Source organism: Aquarana catesbeiana, linkage group LG08, assembly GCF_042186555.1.
Source record: "Aquarana catesbeiana isolate 2022-GZ linkage group LG08, ASM4218655v1, whole genome shotgun sequence".
Classification (NCBI taxonomy): domain Eukaryota; kingdom Metazoa; phylum Chordata; class Amphibia; order Anura; family Ranidae; genus Aquarana; species Aquarana catesbeiana.
In genome coordinates, this window is record NC_133331.1 from 87206188 (window position 1) to 87226180 (window position 19993).

The 19993-nt window shown below is 41.2% G+C and overlaps 1 protein-coding gene and 1 pseudogene across 2 annotated transcripts in view; one reads left to right on the plus strand and one right to left on the minus strand.

The window, feature by feature from the left end:
• Positions 1-19993, plus strand: part of CFAP46 (cilia and flagella associated protein 46) — a 333386-nt gene that overhangs the window by 178087 nt on the left and 135306 nt on the right. For both annotated transcript variants that reach the window (XM_073596084.1, XM_073596086.1), the window contains exon 35: positions 15373-15463. In XM_073596084.1, coding sequence (XP_073452185.1) covers positions 15373-15463 — 91 coding nt within the window. The remainder of the gene's footprint in view (positions 1-15372; positions 15464-19993) is intronic.
• On the minus strand, positions 4925-5502 carry LOC141105422 (ras-related protein Rab-8A pseudogene; annotated as a pseudogene).

A 19993-nucleotide genomic window follows, 5' to 3' on the forward strand; every position in this document is an offset into this window, starting at 1 on the left:
GCCATCTGTTCTGCACGCTGATACCTTGTTCTTGACACAAAGTTGTCGATCTTTTTGTTGAACCTGGATGAAAACAGATCTGTGTCTGGGATCCCCCATCTTTGGCATATTGTCAGAAAGATATTGGGGTGAAGGGACCATTCTCCCGGGAACAACTGCTGGCAACTCAAGTAGTCCGCCTGACAATTTTCTATTCCTGGAATGAAGACTGCCGATAGGCAAGGTACATTGTTTTCTGCCCAAGTTAGGATATGATTCACTTCTCTCTGGGCCACATGACATCTCGTGCCCCCTTGGTGATTGATATAGGCCACTGCTGTGGCATTGTCGGATTGGATCCTGACAGGACAATTCCGTAACCTGAACATCCAGGCCCTCAGGGCCAAGCGCGCTGCCCGAATCTCTAGAATGTTGATGGATAAGGTCATTTCTGATCTGGACCATTTCCCTTGGACAGTCACCTCTCCCAGGACTGCTCCCCAACCTGAAAGGCTGGCATCTGTTGTTACCACCTTTCAGGTAACTGGTAGGAAGGATTTTCCCTTCTGCAGATTCTTGGTTATCAACTACCAACTGAGGCTTCAGCACACCCTTGGAGACAGACACATTGGGAAATCAAGAGCTTGGACTTTCTTGTTCCAAGCTGATAGGATACTGTTTTGCAGCAGCCTCAAATGAAACTGAGCATAAGGAATGGCCCCGAATGAGGCCACCATCTTTCCTAACAACCTCATGCAAAGTCGAATAGAAGGATTCTTCTTTGCCTTGACCGCCTGAATCAATTGCTTTATGGCACTGATCTTCGCCTGGGGCAAAAATACCCTTTTCTGGGCTGTATCTATGATCAGACCCAAGTATTCTAATCTCCCTGATAGTTTTAAGGAGGATTTCTCTAGGTTGAGAATCCAACCTAGGTATTCCAGGTAGTTGACTGTGGTGACCATACTTTGGTCTAAGCGGGCTACCGACAGGTCTACCAAGAGCAGATCATCTAGGTAAGCTATAATCGTTATATCTTGGGCCCTTAATCTGGCTAGAGGAGGAACCCTTGTAAACACTCGAGGTGCAGTAACTAGACCGAAAGGCAGAGCTACAAACTGAAAATGAAGATTTTCTACCTAGAAACATAGATATTTCTGGTGAGCGGGAAAAATAGGCACATGGAGGTATGCATCCTTAATGTCGATTGAGGCCAGAAGTTCTCTACGGTTTTGGTACCGTGAAAAGGTTTGAATAAAACCCCAATCCCTGCTCTTTCATAGGGACCACTGAGATCACTTTTTGAGACAAAAGATGGTCTAATGCTTGAAAGAGAGACTTCTTTTTCTCTGAATCCCTGGGAACGTTTGATTTGAGAAAACGAGGATACGGGAACTTTCGGAACTCTAGTTTGTACCCTAGAGTTATTGAGGAAGTCGCCCATCTGTCTCGACACTCTTCCTGCCAGACACTTGAATACTGCAGAAGTCTTCCCCCCCACTCAGACGAGCGGGGGCGCCCCTTCATAAGGAGGCTTTAGTATTTTGTCTTGTAGTTTTCTTTCCCCAAGACTTCTTTTGTCCCTGGGGTTGACCCTGGGGTTTACCTCTTGAACTTGATGGCGGAGGCCGTCGTGACTGCCTGGAGGCAGATGCCCCTGGCACTGGAGAAAGAGCTTGTTTAAATGAAATACGTTTACTCCTCTTCTTAACTGGTAAAAGGGTACTTTTTCCACTAGAAATTTTTTGGATGTATTTATCCAAATCATCCCCGAACAGCTGTTCACCATGAAAAGGAAAACTAGCCAGGAGCTTCTTGCATGGCGCTTTGGCTGACCAATTTTTCAACCATAAGATTCTACGCATATGCACCAGCCCAAGCATAAGGCGTGAGGCCTGGAGAATAGAATCCCTCATAGCGTCTCTTGCAAAACATAAAGCCCCTGGTAGCTCGGCTAAATCCTGGGCCTGCTGATCGGGAATAACCTTGAGCACCTGTTTAAACTGGTCTCTCAAGGATTGACATACACCAATTGCTGCCAGCGCAGGCTGAGTCACTGAACCTGCCAGAGAAAAGTGATTTTTAATAGGAATTCCAACTTTTTATCTGTTGGATCCCTAAGCATTTGAGCATTGTCTACCGGACAAGTCAAACTTTTATTCACAGAGGATATAGCAGCATCAATTGCAAGTATCCCCCACTTATTAGTGAATTTTTCCTCCATAGGATAAAGTGTTGAAAACTTTTTAGGAGGGAAAAAATGCTTATCTGGATGATCCCACTCAGAATACATAAGCTTTTCCAGCAATGGATGGACAGGAAAGGCACGCACAGCTTGAGGAGGCTTTAGCGAACCCAAACAAGAAGTGGGCTTATCAACTGACTCAGTTAGGGGTAGCATAAATGAGGAACGGACTATTTCAGTAAGAGATTGCACCATAAATCTTTCAGATTGTGCAGCTGCTCCTTCCGCATTTGACCCCTCAGAAGAGGAGTTATCAGCTTCTCCGCGGTCCCCTAAGTTAAATTTGTTTGCAGTGTTGGAAACAGTTTCAACATTTGACAGCCCTGATGGCTCAACAGTAAAGTTAGCCCAATTTTTTTTTATATAGTGAAAGATAATGTTACTCCGAGTAAATTGATACCCAACATGTCACACTTCAAAATTGCTCCCACTCGTGGAATGGCGACAAACTTTTACCCTTAAAAATCTCCATAGGCGACGTTAAAAAAATTATACAGGTTGCATGTTTTGATTTACAGAGGAGTTCTAGGGCTAGAATTATTGCTCTCACTCTACCGATCACGGCGATACCTCACATGTGTGGTTTGAACACCGTTTTCATATGTGGGTGCTACTCACATATGCAGTCGCTTCTGCACGCAAGCTCTTATTTATTTTACTTTTTATTTTTACACTGTTTACAAAAAAACAAACACATGTGTCAGTTTTATTCCTATTACAAGGAATGTAAACATTCCTTGTAATAGAAAAAAAAGCATGACAGGACCTCTGAAATATGATATCTGGGGTCAAAAAGACCTCAGATCTCATATTTACACTAAAATGCAATAAAAAAAAAAAAATAGCCCTTTAAGAGTTATGGGCAGAAGTGACATTTTGACTTCGATTCCGCCCTGCAATGTGGAGACGGGTGGGGGTCATCTTCCCCTCACTCTTCTCCATACCCAGCAAGGGGTAACATCCGATCGCCTCCGCAGCTGCTGACGGTGCCGGTAAGCGGCGGAGGGCACCGGAGCGCGGCGGGAGGGGGCCCTGCCTCCCGCCGCCATTAAAAGTGCTCTTGTGGCAAATCCTCCACAGAGACCACTCTTATCGGAAAGCGGACTGCCGGCTGAAGAAGAAGATACCGGGGTTATGGCAGCTAGCTGCTGCCATAACAACGATATTCCTCTTCAAACTTAGTATGTGTATCGGCGTGCCGCGGTCCGTAAGTAGTCAAATCCTTCCCCACTCTATCCAAAACTAAAACAGTTTTTGGAACTTTAAAATATAACGCGAGTACAACTTCTTTTTTTTTTTCTGGAAGTGCATATATAATTTAGCTGCGCATTTAAGTTCCTATCTACCTCTCTAACCACTAGGAGATGAAAGCAAGGGCAATTAAATAATCACTGTAGACACCTGTATTATGTGTCTGCTTACACTAGAAAATGCTTCTGACGTATGCATTTTCCCCCAGAGAGAAAGGTTTGCATTTACTGTAAAATGCTGTGTCTATACAAAAAGGTCAGAAGTAACTTTATAGATGTCGATGGTTGAAATGGGAAAAAAAAAAAGGAAGTACTTCAATGCTTGAATGAACATGGTTTGCAATGCATATAATTTGCAAACCCACTTGTTTCATTGCCTTTTCTCCTTCCAATACTATATTGATCAGAAAGTTGGAAATATTCTATAACAAAGGATATGTATTCTTCACAGCCTTCTTTGTGCATCATGGCCAGAGAGATATTACAAGGAAAGGACCTGCAGCAATTTTAACATTTTTGACATTTTGTTCTCGGTTATTTATAGTTAGTCATACTACACATGAATGCACATAATGTCAGATTCTGATATTGATGCCAGTCTGTAAATCAGCTCTGTAAACTTCAAACATCTGTTAGTACTCTTTTTACAACTTTAAGACATACAAAATTTGGGGAAGTAATCGTCCTAGTCACAGTATATGACTTGGCAAAAAAACATTTATAGAGACCTTTGACCATCTCATTAGCTATAGCTTTTATACTGCTTGCTTGGAACTTTCAAGTTAAAGTCAAGATTATGAAAATGACCATTACTTTTATTTTCTAGATGTATAAGCTTTTATAAGCCAACTTAACTGGTCATATTTCAAATCTAAAGATAAGAAAGCATGACAAACCTTGTGACTTATCCCTGTATAAATGCCAGTTTACATTGAAAGAGGGATACACTTGAGACACAACTAAATGGGTCTTATTTATGTGTATTATTTCTTTAAATTATTATACAAAAGTCTAGAGCACTTTAAATTAAAGCAAAAAATAACTTTTGGTTCCACCATCAGATATGACAAGGAAGACTAGTTTTGAAATACAATGTAAAGGTGCACATTTGTACATACACCTATGGGTAGATAACACACACCTTTTGTATTTGTGCGCGTAAAGATCATATGCATATACCCAAATATAAAGCAATTACATTTAGAGGTTAGTTAAAAAAAGGAAATATGGCTCTATATGAATGCTTGGATTTATAGACAACAGACCTTGAATTAAAATAAAAAATTCTGGTTTTCATTTTAAAAAAAGAAAATAATGAAGAAATGTACCAACTTAGAACATATTCCAGAACTGCTTAGTAAAACAGAGCTTATCACTCTCATTCAGGTAGCCAAGGTTTGGCAGAGCTGGTGCTTTAGGGTTCTAGATCTGTGATAACAGGAATTGGATCAAGAAACTTCATTAAAGCAAGGTCCCTCACAGAAGAACACATTGAAAGAAACTGCTCTTCTTCTTTTGTTCTGGGGTTATTTTCACTCCTTGATTACTGCCCTGGGAACTGTTTCCCTCCATTTTTTTTGTCCATTTTTGCTTTGATGTCTCGCACCAACATAAAAAAAGCATTTTCCACATTAATATTGGCCATTGCACTAGTCTCCATAAATTGAATTCCATATTCAAGTGCCAGCTTTTCCCCCTTCTCCTTAGAAACTTGCAGTTTTTCATTCACGTCACATTTGTTTCCAAGAATAATTTTTCAACATCAGCGGAGGCATGCTCTTCAATATTTTGTATCCAGTTTTTTATATTGTTGAATGACTTTTCATTGGTAATATCATATAGCAGCATAATACCCATTGCTCCTCTGTAATATGTGATTATACAAAACCTCTCTTGTCCAGCAGTATCCCATATCTGTAGCTTAATTCGCTTGCCATCTAATTCTATAGTTCTATTTTTAAAGTCAATACTTATGGTGTAGATGAAGGTAGAGTTGAAGTCATCCTCTGATAACTGCATAATATCCATACCATCACAGCCAGCATTGATAGGCTTATAAGTGGCTCCGGCTCTCCTAATACTACCACTTTCTCGGGTTATCAGCCTTGCAGCCCGAAGGTCTACACAGACCTCTGCTCTTACATCCAAGGCCACGGGTGACTCCTTTAACTCACATGTATTTCTTTGTTTCTAGTTCTTACCAATTGAGACAAAATTACACTCAGCATAACTGCTTTATGCATGGTCAACTTGAATATACTTGTTGTACTTTGTTCTCTGTAAATCATTGTACAATTAGTGCTCATACTTATTGTACGCTTTACTTTTATTCAAATAAAAATTTGTTATGGGGGAAAAAAAAAAAAGTTAAATGTTAAACAAAATACAAAAATCACTTCAATTGCTGCAGCTGTATACCCCTTATAATTGTAAAAAATATTACTTGCTTAATGTATTAATTGGTGTGTTTTGTATTTATTAGAGGTAGTAGATAGAATTATTTTATGTAATGATTTTTTAATTTTATTTGAGAAACTGTGTTCTTATTTTAGAATTTATTTGTGTTTGAAAACAAATCCATTCTTAGTACTTTGCCGTGAAGTCAGTATAGCTACTATTGTCCTTTTTCACCTGCTAACTTTTAAATGAATGGCTTTGCTTACCTTCAACCCCATTCATACATTAGCAAACCCATATACACCAACAATCCCTGGAGGCTGTTGCTGTGTGTCGCGGAAGGGAGAGTAGTCGTCTGACAGGGAGACAGGTGGCTGGGAACTATCTGACAGGGGAAGGGGGTGCATGGGCAGGGAAGAGAACTTTGACTGGGGAAAAGGAGAAAAGGCTGGGAGAGGAGGATTCTGACAGTGGGAAAGATGCTTGGGAACAGTGTGACTGATGGGGACAAGGCCATGGGAGGATTAGTTGTCATCATTCCTGAACTAACAAGCTGGGAGAGGTGTGACAGCCATGAGAAGAGTGGTGGTCAACACTCTTGGACTAACAAGCTGGTGGCTTTTGTTTGCACTCCTACAGGAGCGAGGCGATCAGCTTCTGTAAGGGTAAAGGCATCCCTGTGCTTCAGACTTGCACTACTAAGGTCTGGAACACTGTGGGCCATATGCTGAGCTTTAGCGGGCTACATGTTGGGAACCAGGACTCTAAAGTAATAGGTATTGATAGATGATGATAACATTCTATAAAACGATGGAGGTTTTGCACATTTTTTGCAGTAAAAGTTATCCATATTTCCCATCTAATAAAGATAGGATGTCATAATATTTAAAATGTCTCTTGTTCATCTGATGTGCAATATACTGTTACTTTTTATGGATGAAATCATGTACAGTGAAAGACAACAATGCTACATTGCTATGTCAGAAATAATTTGCAAAAACTGGAACAAAAAGGATTAGATTTATTGCCTTAAAGCAGAGTTCCACCTTCCCATCAAAAAATGAAAAGTCAGTAGCTACACATACTGTAGCTGCTGACTTTTAATATTAGAACACTTACCTGTCCAGCGATGTCAGCACCGCAGCTGATGTTTCCTGCGGCTGTCGTCTTTCCTTTCGGCTTCACGGCCGGGCCCCTACTGCACTCTCCTACTGGCCCGACAGTAGGGGAAGGAGGATGAGGGGGCCGGACTTCTGATGTATGTCACCGACAGAAGTAGGGACAGGGTACCTGTCAAAAACGGGTACCCGCTCCCCCCCTAAATGGTGCCAAATGTGGGGGGAGGTGACAGATAAGCGGAAGTTCCACTTTTGGGTTGAACTTCGCTTTAAACAATCACAGGGCTTCCTTTTTCAAAAGAAGAAAGCTATTTGGGAAACCTTCATTATTTGCTCCACGTTTCCAAACTTCTTCCCACTACCTCCTGCAACTGGTGCACTCAGAATCTGGTGCAGCTGTGCATGGTAGCCAATCAGCTTCTAACTTCAGCTATTTCTATTAACCTTTGGCAATAAAACCTGGAAGGTGATTGGTTTCTATGCAGAGCCACCCCAGATATCACACTCTCCAGTTTTAGCAAATAACCCCCAAAGTGTCAATCGTTGGGCACCATCCTTTTTAAACTTGCTGTTAAATAACATATTACATTAAAAAACAATAATATGTAAAAAGTTAGATTTGTGAACTGCAATCTATTTAACTATGTATTCTAGTGATGGCTTAGGAACTTTGAAACGTTACAACAAGGCCTGTGGAGTGGAGTTAGTGAGAGAGTTCACTGGCAGTATCATGAAGTGAAAAGAATGTAGGCCACAAATCCCCTGGGCTTCTAAAGTTGCTTCAACAATGCAAATCTCTTTAAACTGTTGAAATGAAGGATTTTAGATTGAAGAGTTGTTGAGAAGGTATGCGTTTGCAACATTTATATATTTTTTTAATAGGCTTCAAAATATTTTTTCAATATATGGATATATGCATTGGTATGAAAAAAAACTCTTATAACATAATCAATGGGAATTCATAAACAGATTGAAAAATGATTGAGCGCAGCCTATTAACTTAGGCTTAAAGTTACCTTGTCGCTAGGAAACTTAAACTGAAAAAGCCACACTCTCCAAAATTAGATCACTCATACTTTCCTTTCTGATGGGTGGAAACTTCAGTTTGTATTTAGAGCTATGGTTGCCACTGGAAACCAACACTTTTGGGAGTGTCACATATCTGGTCCCTTTTCTACAATGTGGTTCCTCCAATTGGTGGCTACGTCACTGTGTCTTGTAGTGACGTGGGAGATTGTGAACTACAGTGTACAGCGGGGAAAACATATTAATTAAAGCTGACGTTTATGTATTTTTTGGAGCCACAACTATCAGATAACTATTTGTTAGCATAATGGGGAAGAATTAGAACCTCTGTCAGGTTTTAATTGCTTTATGTCCTGTTACAGTGGCTGAGGGTAACCCAGACAGCAATAGTCAAAAAGGCTCTAACAGTGGTCATCAAACCTGTCCTCAGTGCCCACTAACAGGCCAGGTTTGCAAGATAACTGAAATACATCACAGGAGATATAATTTGCTTCTCAGTGATTGCAGTATTCTAGTTTGCATCTCCCCAAGGTAATACATAAAACCTGGCCTGTTAGTGGGCCCTGAGGACAGGGTTGATGACCACTGTTCTAATACCCCTCTGCACTCCAACCTTAATCCCTATAATTAACTTATTGCCTACAGGCCCACAACTTGTAGCCACCAAAACTTTGATTTGTTTTTGTTTGACCTCTGTATGTATCCAATGTAACCACTTGGCCAAGCAATTATAAAAATGAGTGCATGCTTTCCTCCCAATTTCATTAAGCCAAAGGCCATTTGCAAATGCAGAAAGATTTAATGTGCAGATACGTATCTAAGGGATACCTTTCTCAAGTAAAAAGTGTGTGTGTGTGTGTATATATCTATATATATATATAGATATATACACACACATATATACACATATTTACACATATTTATTGCAAGCGAATAATAGTAGTAAGTGCTATTTTTTTTTTTTCAGTTCTCTGCTAATGTCTTTTTTGGTTGGTGGTGTGAGGGCTAAAGGGATGTTTATTCCATATTTATTGTATTTGAAGTATAGCTGTCTTATAAAGGCATTTCCTGCTTTACACAAAAACTGAGCCTTTGATTAAGGTTTAGCAAACCAGAGACTTGCTGCTGTGGGAACTGCCAGACAGTACAATTGTCAGTCTTCACTTGTGACAGTGAAATTGCAGCCTGTCATTGTCAGCATATTGATGCTCTTGCTGTTGCTTATGAAAAGAGCACATCGATATCAGCCTTCTGTGAAATCTGTTTCAGGGTGCCACCTTTTGGACTAAAGCTGGCTATACATTAGTAGAATTTATTTCTACATTTTTTGTTTTCAGAAGGATTACTTGATTTTCTAATGGATATAGTGGGGTCAAACTGAAAATAATTTTCAACCAAAGTGACAAGAAAATTTGCAGAAGCAGGATGGAAATTTTTTCTTGACTGAAGAAATTTCTAACTGTGTTTACGGTTTTCGTTTGGGAAATTATATTCATTCCAAAATTGAATGTTAAAAGCAAACAAAATTTTGACATGCTTGTGAATGACATTCGTCCGAATGTATGCAGAGTTTTTGTACAAATGTTTGTACAAATATTCGTACAAACATTAGTTAGTAAATCTACTAGTCTATAGCCAGCTTTATTAATGACAAGCAATGTTTCAGTCAAGCTGCAGTGCTCTGGCATCTTTATGTAACCCTATTAGCTAAACCCTATTTGACAGTAGAGCCAAATAAGGTGTGCATTAACAGTGTCCATAACTTAAATATTACAGCTGAAGTACCTTACTGCCCTTCTCTGCATTGCAATCCCAATCCCAATACAGACTGCACCAGTCTATGCAGTTCTATTACTTGCAGCTCAAGCATGCAGTTGTGGCTCAATACTTATCACTGGGTTTTAACCTTTCCCCTACTCCTATCTTTGGTATGATGCAGCAGGGCCCTGTACAAAAAAAGTTTATATCTCAATGTTATGCCATGCTCTTGTCTACCAATTCGACAGCATACCCATGCCGGGTGTTGGAGATATGGTTGCCAGATGTGGGTGACTTGCCTGGTGAGCAATGGGAGATGCCGCTGGAAGTGGTGCGCAATAGCTCCTTAAATACATCTTAGCGCCTGTCCCAGTTATACATACTGGTGAGGGTACACTACACCCCTTTGAAACTATTTAAAATGAGCCTCCTTAAGGAATCACTATGTCCCAAATGAAGCAGGGATCACGGTACTCTGATATACATGTTATTGCACTGCCCGAACTTGGAGAGATATTGGGAGGCAGTTCTTAATACTATTAATCAAGCCTTCCAAACTAACCTTACTCTGGACCCTAACTGTTGTATCCTAGATATAGTAGATGAGGTGGTGACAGACCAGTTTGACAGGGAGGCGGTCTATAGAGCACTATTTCAGGCACGTAAAGTTTTACTACTCCATTGTAAAATCACTTCCCCTCCTACTCTTAAAGAATGGGTGGAACACATGGGTACTACCCTCAGATATGAGCGGGTTATTTACCAGCATAGGGGTTATCCGGCTAAATTTAACAGGGTCTGGGGTGGCTGGCTGGATATTCCCGGCCTAGCTCCAGCAGACCTAGACATGGATAGAATATAATGTTGACATCTTTGTATCTATATCTACTGTACCCTACATGTACAGCCGTAGCCTGTCTCAAGTGCGCAGCAGGATGGTGGAGTAATTCTTAGTGACTCTGCGGTAAGGCATGGAATTTGACTAGTACTTCCTTGGTATGCTGTTGATTACTGTACCTTTGAAACCCCATTGTAACAGTCTAGTCTCTTTATGACTCTGAACGTTCTGGAACATGCTGTTTTGTATATGTGCAATTGTTTCATAGTTACATAGTTGGTAAGGTTGAAAAATGACAGCCAGCCATCCAGTTCAACTTGTGGTGTGTATGTGTTTATGTCAATAGTAATTTCCATATCCCTGTATGTTGTGATCATTAATATGCCCATCTAATAGTTTTTTTAAACTATCGATGCTCCCTGCTGATACCACTGCTTGTGGAAGAGCATTCCATATCCTTACCGCTCTAACAGTAAAAAAAACCCTCTACACAGTTTAAGGTTAGGCCACTTCTCTTCCAATTTCAGTGAATGGCCATGTTTTTAAACTCCCTTTCACTGAAAAGTTTTTTCTCTATGCTGGAGTCACCAGTAAGGTATTTGTATGTCCCTATCATATCCCCTCTCAAGCATCTCCTCTTCAGAGAGAATAAATTCAAAGTTTGTAATCTTTCCCCATAGCTGAGATCCTTTAGTCCCTTTATTAGCTTTGTTGCCATTCTCTAGACTCTCTTCAGTTCCAGCACATCCTTCTTGAGGACTGGTGCCCAGAACTGGATGGCATACTCAAGATGCGGCTGGACCAGAGTCTTGTAGATTGGGAGAATTGTATTTTCATCTCTGGAGTGAAAGCCATTTTTAATGCATGCTAATATTCTGTTGGCTTTGCTTGCAGCAGCTTGGCTGGCATGCCATTGCTGAGCATGTCATCTACTAGGACCCCCAGGTCCTTTTCTATCCTGGATTTCCCCAGAGGTTATCCCCCTAGCTAGTAACTTGCATTCATATTATTAGCACCCAAATGCATTATTTTACATTATTCAACATTAAAAATTTGCCATGTAGTTGCCCAACCCATTATTTTATTTAGGTCTTCTTGTAGAGTTTCCAGATCCTGCGCAAAAGTTATGGCCCTGTATAGCTTTGTATCATCCGCAAATATTGAGATTGAGCTATTTATCCCATCCTCTATATTGTTTATGAATAAATTAAGCAGAATTGGTCCCAGGACAGATCCCTGGGGGACCCCAATTACCACACCAGGCCATTCTAAGTACTCGCTATTTATCACCACCTTTTGGGCCCACCCCAGTAGCCAGTTTTCAATCCAGGTACTCACCCTATGGTTCATGCCGACAGACCTCAGTTTGTAAAGTAAACGTTTGTGGGGATCTGTATCAAATTCCTTTGCAAAATCCAGATGCACCACATCCACAAGCCTTCCTTTATCTAGATGGCAGCTCACTTCCTTGTAGAACAATAATAGATTGGTCTGGTAAGAATGATCCATCATGAATCCATGCTGATTACTATTAAAGTAGAAGTCCAGCCTGAGCTTTTTAGACTGAGCTTCTCCTAAGGGTCATAGAAGTGCAATTCGTTTTGCACTCCTGTGACCCATTTTCAGCGGAGAGCGATCTGATGTCCGCTCTCTGCTGATGTCACTGCCATCAGTCGAGGCAGCACGTCATCCCAACTTCCCAAGTCTGGATCCGCCAGCTGCCTTGAATGATGGCAGTCTCAGCGAGCCGCTGAGATGGCCGCTCCCTGCCCCTCCACAGCTCAGTGCTCCAATGAGCGCGGAGAAGCAGACCAGGAGCGATGCAGTGTTTGATGGCTCAGTTCTCAGTACAGAGATGCCGAGGGACAGCTGCAGCATCGGTCTGATGCTCCATCCACTTAGGTAAGAATGATTAACAGAAAAAAAAAACCATACTCCTCTTAATGATACTGTTTTCATTACTAAAATCTTGGATATAGTCCCTTATCATCTGCTCCAATAGCTTACAAGCCATTGATGTTAGGCTGACTGGCTTGTAGTTTCCAAGGATAAATCTCGCCCCTTTTTAAAATATTGGTACCATGTTGGCTTTTCTCCAATCAGTTGGTACCATTCCAGTCAGTAAACTGTCCATAACAATTGGGAACAGTGATCTAGCTATCACCTGACTGAGTTCCTTAAGGACCCTCGGGTGCAAGCCATCTGGTCCTGGTGACTTATTTATGTTAAGTTTTTCAAGTCTATTTCATTGCATTATGTGATGTGTTATTAACCTCACTGGCGGTATGATTATTTCGGATTTTAGGTGCTGAAAGCGGTACAATTATTTTGCATGGAAATTTGGCGTTTTATATTGTAGGTCTGTAAATCTTAACAATAACACACTTAAATCTGTCCAAACCAGAGTCTAGTAGATATCCCGGGTATGATAAAGTTTGAAACACAAAAACATAAATTATAATATAATAAATAAAAATAAATAATAAAAAAAATAAAAAAAAATAGTAATAAAATAAATTTCCCCACAATTCAGTATCGCTCAATTCTCAAGTGTTCTAATTTACTATCGCTGTTTTCTAGCTGGTCTAAAGCCACTTTTGACGTAAAGGGACACTTTTTGGTTGCTATGGACAATCTCCAGTTTCCAGGCAGAAAGAACAGTGTATATCATGTAAAACTGCATGCAGGGCATGGGCCAAAGCACTGGGGACAAAAGGGATGTGAAATCATTTCACACAGTACTGTAATCTGTAAGATTACAGTACTGTATGTGTTATGATTTTTACTTTTTTTTTTAATTTGCCGCCAGGCTCCGCCCCCGTGCGTCGCGACGCTCGCATGGAACGGAGCCTGGCAAGGAGAGGCTTCGGAGGAGGACGGAGCACTCGGACACTGCGGGTGACATCGCAGGATCCCGGGGACAAGGTAAGTAAGGAGGCACCAGGATCCTGCGATGTAATCCCGAGTTTGGCTCGGGGTTACCGCTAATGGTCCTGAATTTTAAGCCCGAGCCACACTCCGGAAAACCGCCAGGGAGGCTACCATTACAGTCTTGGTTATTATACCCCCCTTTTTCCTTCGTGAAAACTGAGAAGAATGCCTTATATTTTCTGAAGGCCTTTTTTTTTTGTTTTTATATGCATTTTTACGTTAGAATTTAGCCACCCAGGATTAATTTTAGCTCTTTTAAAAATATTTCCCTTTCGAACGCACTGCCCAATACCTTTATTTAGTATGCTCTTAAAGCACTCCCATTTTTCCTCAGTGTTCCTAAGATATTATCCCATTTATTATCCCATTTATTATCATATAGCAAAAGAGCGCAGTTTAGGAAAGTGGGCTCTTTTGAAATTCAGCGTACTTGTATTACCCTTGTGCTTCTTATATCTATGAATTATACTGAATCTAATTGATCTGTGATCGCTGTCTCCAAAGTTGCCACATATTTCCACATCCATGATCAGGTCTGTGTTGTTTGTAATGAGTAAGTCTAGTAATTATCTCTTTTTGGTGCATTCACCAACTGACCAATGAAATTATCCTGCAATACATTTAGGAAATGGCGAGCCTTTGATGAATGGGCAGTTCGTTCTGCCCAGTTGATATCTGGAGAATTAAAATCCCCCATTGTAATGACATTGCCCTGCCTTGCCGCTATTCCAAGCTGTGATAGGAGGTCCGCCTCCCTCTCAGGTTAGAGGGCCTGTAGCATACGCCCAGTATTACTTTGCCATTATTTTCTTCCCTTTGGAGTACCACCCACAAGGATTCCACCTTCTCCCTAGCTCCATTAGTAATGTTGTCCCAGCTAATCTGTACTAACCCATACCAGCTGCTGGGTTTTGTCATGTGTTATTGGGCTCATAGTTTTTTTTCTTTCTTGTCCACTGAGGGACACAGCTAGCTACACCGGAAGAAACCATTTCTTCAGCTCTGTTTTATAAAAGAATAACACAATTTTTGCTAGCATTTTTTTTTTAATTCTTCATTTTTTTTCTTCATTCAAGCCTGTTCTGTTTATTTGCTGCTGAAGATGTCTCTCTGATTGCAGCTATCTGGCTTGGTCATCCTCAGCTCTGTTTTTGGAATACCGTATCTGGACCCCGCTGGACTAGATGTTACACTGATAGCCTGGAAATGACTTTTGGGCACTGAATCCTGCGCAAGTTGCTTTTGAGACTTTGTTCTCAGAAGTTGGTTGTAAAGCACCTTCTAATTTAGCTGTACAGGGTGCATAAGGCTCATGCTTTTCTAAAGACCCTAGGACTTCTTGCAGCACCACTTCTGATGGTGCTAAAATCTGCAGCCTGAAGTCCTACTGCTTTCTGCTCTTGGAGTCTGTTCTGTGCTTGGAGTCAACTTTAGCTCCATTTGTTATGACTAGAATCTCTTCCCTTTCAGCTGAGGTTTTTATTACGGCCATGGGAGCCTTTATGGCCCAAATTGCCCAGTTATTTGCTGACTCAGCTCAGACGAGCTCTATAAATTCCAGACTTTGAAGGTATGTAGAGAAGAGAAGACTGCAGATAAACACGTACAGCTTTCTGTATGTAGGAGGATTTTTATCATCTCGGTGTATCACCTGAGGCTATTCACTTCTCACTGGGTATATGTAAGGGTTTACAACCACTTTAAAAATAATGTAGAGTTTTAATCAGTAAATTGGAACCTTATTAGGATTTCTATAGTTAACAGATATAACATACTGTATGTATAACATATAACATGTGTTTTTGTAATAATTTATTTTAAATATTGTAGCTATAGACAAGAAGCTGCAGTGGCAAAGGAAGAGAATCAAGATGGCAGTAATGATGATGTAACAGACCAGCCTCTAAGTGGTAAAAAAAAGGTAAATGTGTTTGAAAAAGAGCTAAATATATTATTCACTACTTACTATTACTTGCTTAAGGTGTAGCCCTCCTTTCCATTTTTATCCTTACCTGTCCCAAATCCAGAGATGTCACCTTTAAAGCCACAAAGCAGCTTGTCAAAATATTCAAAGCTTGGCCTACACATACAACGTAAAGTCATACTTCACCTCCAGCCTTTCCATGGGATTAAATGAAGAGCACACAGTGCATGCATGGGCCTGGCTCAGAAGATTTTGATAAGAGGCTCTGTACCTATATGGGAAATATCTCCCTGGACAGGTGAGTATCAGACTGGCATGGGAGTCAAGGGCTGGGTAACCTACAATACAAGGGTGCAGAATAAAGACACAGTCTATAAAGTTTATTAGAAAGTGGCTGAACCAGTTAATGTAGAGTCTTTATAACTTCAGTGGGCAGGGTTGACAAAGTTATGCCTGCTAAAAGCTCTATGAAATGATTTCCATCGAACAAAAGTACCCCACCATACACACACACACTTTCCAGTGCAATAATACAGAGCTAGCTTAGAACAATTATACCTACATATTACACCTTGCATACAGTATAACCATAAACTATGTATATATAAGAAGTTAACAGCTTCCCGACCAGCCGCCGCAGTTATACTGCGGCAGGTGGCTCCCCTGCGCGAGCCGTCATAGCAATACGTCGGCTCGCAGGGTCGGAATAGCAGGCACGTGCGCCCGCTGCACAGCAGGGGTGCCGATGCTCGTGGCCAACTGACGCGATGTCCACTGGCCACAAGCGATCATGAGCACGAGGGACAGAACAGGGAAGTGTGTGTGTAAACACAAATCCCTGTTCTTTTCTGAGAGGAGAGGAATGACTAGCTAGGAACCACAATCCGTCACTTCCTCTAGTCCACTTCCTCTAGGTCAGTCCCCTCCCCCTTCAGTTAGAATCACCTCCCAGGGAACACAGTTAACCCCTTGCTCGCCCCCTAGTGTTAACCCCTTCACTGCTAGTGACATTTTTACAGTAATCAATGCATTTTTATAGCACTGATCGCTGTATTAATGCCCATGGTCCCAAAAATGTGTCAATATTGTCCGATGTGTCCGCCATAATGTCGCAGTCACAATAAAAATCACAGATTGCTGCCATTACTAGTAAAAAAAAAAAAATCATAAAAATGCTATAAATCTATCCCCTATTTTGTAGACGTTATAACTTTTGTGCAAATCAATCAATATACGCATATTGTGATTTTTTTTTTTTTTTTACCACAAATATGTAGAAGAATACATATCAGCCTAAACTGAGAAAAAAATACCTTTTTTTTTAAAAAAATGGGGATATTTATTATAGCAAAAAGTACAAAATATTGTTTTTTTTTCAAAATTGTCGCTCTTTTTTTGTTAATAGCGCAAAAATAAAAACCACAGAGGTGATCAAATACCACCAAAATAAAGTTCTATTTGTGGGAAAAAAAGGACATCAATTTTGTTTGGGTGCTACGTCGCACAACCGCGCAATTGTCAGTTAAAGCAACGCAGTGCCAAATCGCAAAAAGTGATCTGGTCAGGAAGGGGGTAAATTCTTCCGGGGCTCAAGTGTTTAATACTTAGATGGGCTTCATTCATTATGTTGTTGTTGGTGTAATAGTAAGCTTTAAGGCTGCATTTATACCAGAGCCAATGGATTTTCAGGGGTTTTTATTTGTTTTTGCATGCGTATACAGTTTTTTTAGAAGTGTATTTCAAGTGTTTTACATGTGTATTCACATGTAGGCCTTTTTGTTTTAGCCCATAGAAAACACTAGGGGGAAGCAACTAGTTCTTACAGGCTCAAAAATGCCCGAAAAACACCTGAAAAATGCCTAAAAACTCTCAATTCAAGCATTTTCAGGCACTCCCATTAAAATCTATGGGGCCAAAAATGCCCAAATCTGCCTCCAAAGTAGCTGATGTTACATTTGGAGCTTCAGGCTTTGAGCTAGAGGCGTCTGAGCGCTCATATGTGAACAGCCACCATTGTAATAATTGGGAATTTGGATGTTGAGCATTTTGGAACTTCAAACTTCAAGCTACAAAACGATCAGGTGTGAATGGGGCCTTGGTCTCTGCTCAGGTATAGGAAGAAGGTCAAATTTCAGCATCCGAAAAAAAAAAAAAAATACTCATACATTCCAGCATAAGAGGATATGTGAGTTCATAATAAGTCTAATGATTTTACCCATATGTATTAATGGTAAAAAAAAACCTGTGTTTCAGTGTTTTTCTCATCTGCAAGTCTATGACTGCTTGAGTTTTCATGTCAGTCACTGTTCAGCAAGGATGCTGACTGCACTATCTTCTGTATAGACAGTAACCTAACCTAAACATCTATTTATAAAATCCGGTCATAGCAGTATGTCATAGGAACAAGTAGCTTTAACAAAATCTTTTAAAAATTAGAAAATAACTTAAAATGTGTATTCATGGAAAATGCACTGTTCACCTTAAAACAAAGATCATATACCAGGCTTGCATGAAATTATATTGGATGATTGGGGGAATCCACTCAAAATTAAAGGTGCCCGAAGTAACTAATCTCCGAGAACAAATCAGGGAACACTCCTTATTTCAATCTAAGAACAGTCTTTTAAAGGCGAGCAGAACCTTTTATGAACACGGAGACAAATGCAGAAAAGCGTTGGCGAATGCCATTCGAACCCAACGCAACTTATCCTACATCCTTGCCTTATCCACCCTAGCAGGAACCAAAACTCATGATTCCACAGAGATGGCAGAGTCCTTTCTGGCTTTCTATGAGGCTCTCTATAATCTGCACCCCTACCCCTCGGCAGACCTTCCCCCGGATAGGATGGAGGCAATAGATGCTTATCTTGCGATGGCAAATCTGCCCTCTCTCAATGATGAGGAGGTAGCTTTGCTCTCACAGCCTATAACCACAGAGGAACTCGCAAGCGCTATTGCAGGGTCTCCGAAGGGGAAATTTACAATTTCCTATTACAAAGCTTTCCAAGCACGATTGGCGACGCACTTTGTCACCGCCTTTAATGCAATTCTAGACAATCATACCATTCCACCGGACCTTTTGCAAGCAAGCATCACCGTCATCCCCAAGCCAGGAAAAGATCCGCTTCTTTGTGCAAGCTACAGGCCTATTTCCTTGCTTAATTGTGACCTTAAGTTGTTCACCAAAATTCTGGCTGAGAGATTAGGCTCTGTCCTCCAACGTATAATCCCCCTAGATCAGGTGAGATTTATACGCAATAGAGAAGCACGGGACAGCACTACAAGGACAATAGTTGTGGCAAGGGCTAAGCGTCTTAACATCCCATTCATCCTGTTGTCTATGGACGCCGAAAAGACGTTCGACAGGGTGAACTGGACTTTCCTCCTAGTCACCTTGCGACGCCTTGGGATGCTGACCTCCATCCTGTCCTGGATTTCTGCCATATACTCCGCCCCCACAGCAAAGGTCAGGGTAAACGGAGTCACTTCCAGCCCTTTCGCTATTGGTAATGGCACGAGACAGGGGTGCCCGCTTTCTCCGCTCCTCTTCATACTTTCCCTAGAACCACTACTGCAACACATTAGGCTTAACCCTGACGTTAGAGGACTCGCAACGAACACTTACCACCATAAAATTGCCGCCTACGCGAACGATCTTCTGTTTTACATCTCAGAGCCGCATACCTCTCTCCTGGTCCTCTTAGCCGAAATGCGCCAATATGGTGATCTATTGGATTTTAAAATCAATTTGCAAAAAGCAGAAGCGCTCAACATTTCCCTCACTCCAGACTCCCAGGCTCGCCTTGATTAGTAACTTTCCATTCCGATGGACTCCTCAGGCTATCCAATACCTAGGCACTAAGATCCCTTCTAACTTACATTTCATCTACCAACTCAAATTCCAGCCCCTCCTGAACATTTTCTTTTCAGATTTAGACAGATGGAAGAGCATGGTGGTTTCCTGGTTTGGTTGATGTAATATTCTAAAGATGAACGTCATGCCAAAACTGCTCTACCTTTTACAAGCTCTGCCAGTTAGGATTCCGCAGAGCTTCTTTGGTAAGCTATGTACAATTTTCATCAATTATGTCTGGCAGGGTAAGCCTCCACGACTTAGCAGATCAATTTTGCAGCGGCCTAAACTCATAGGTGGGGTTGGTCTCCCCGACCCAGCCCTTTACTATACTGCGGCCCGCATGAACAGAGTAGTGGACTGGTGCAGACACTCACCCCATAAATTATGGGTCCGCCTGAAACAGGAAACGGTGCCGATTCCCTTAGCGGGCTTACCTTGGAGCGGGACCTGGTTCTCGCGATCTTCCTCCCCGCATCTATTGATCAAGCCCACAATGCAGGAACTCCACAGATACTTCAGGGTAGCAGAGACGGCCAGCTATCCCGCCCCGTTAACGCCCATAATTGGACACCCAGACTTTACACCAGATATCTCTGACAGGTCCTTCTGGCTCCAATCAGACTGGAGCCTGGTTAGAGCCTCTTCTTTTCTTGGCCCTTCTGAGTGGGTTG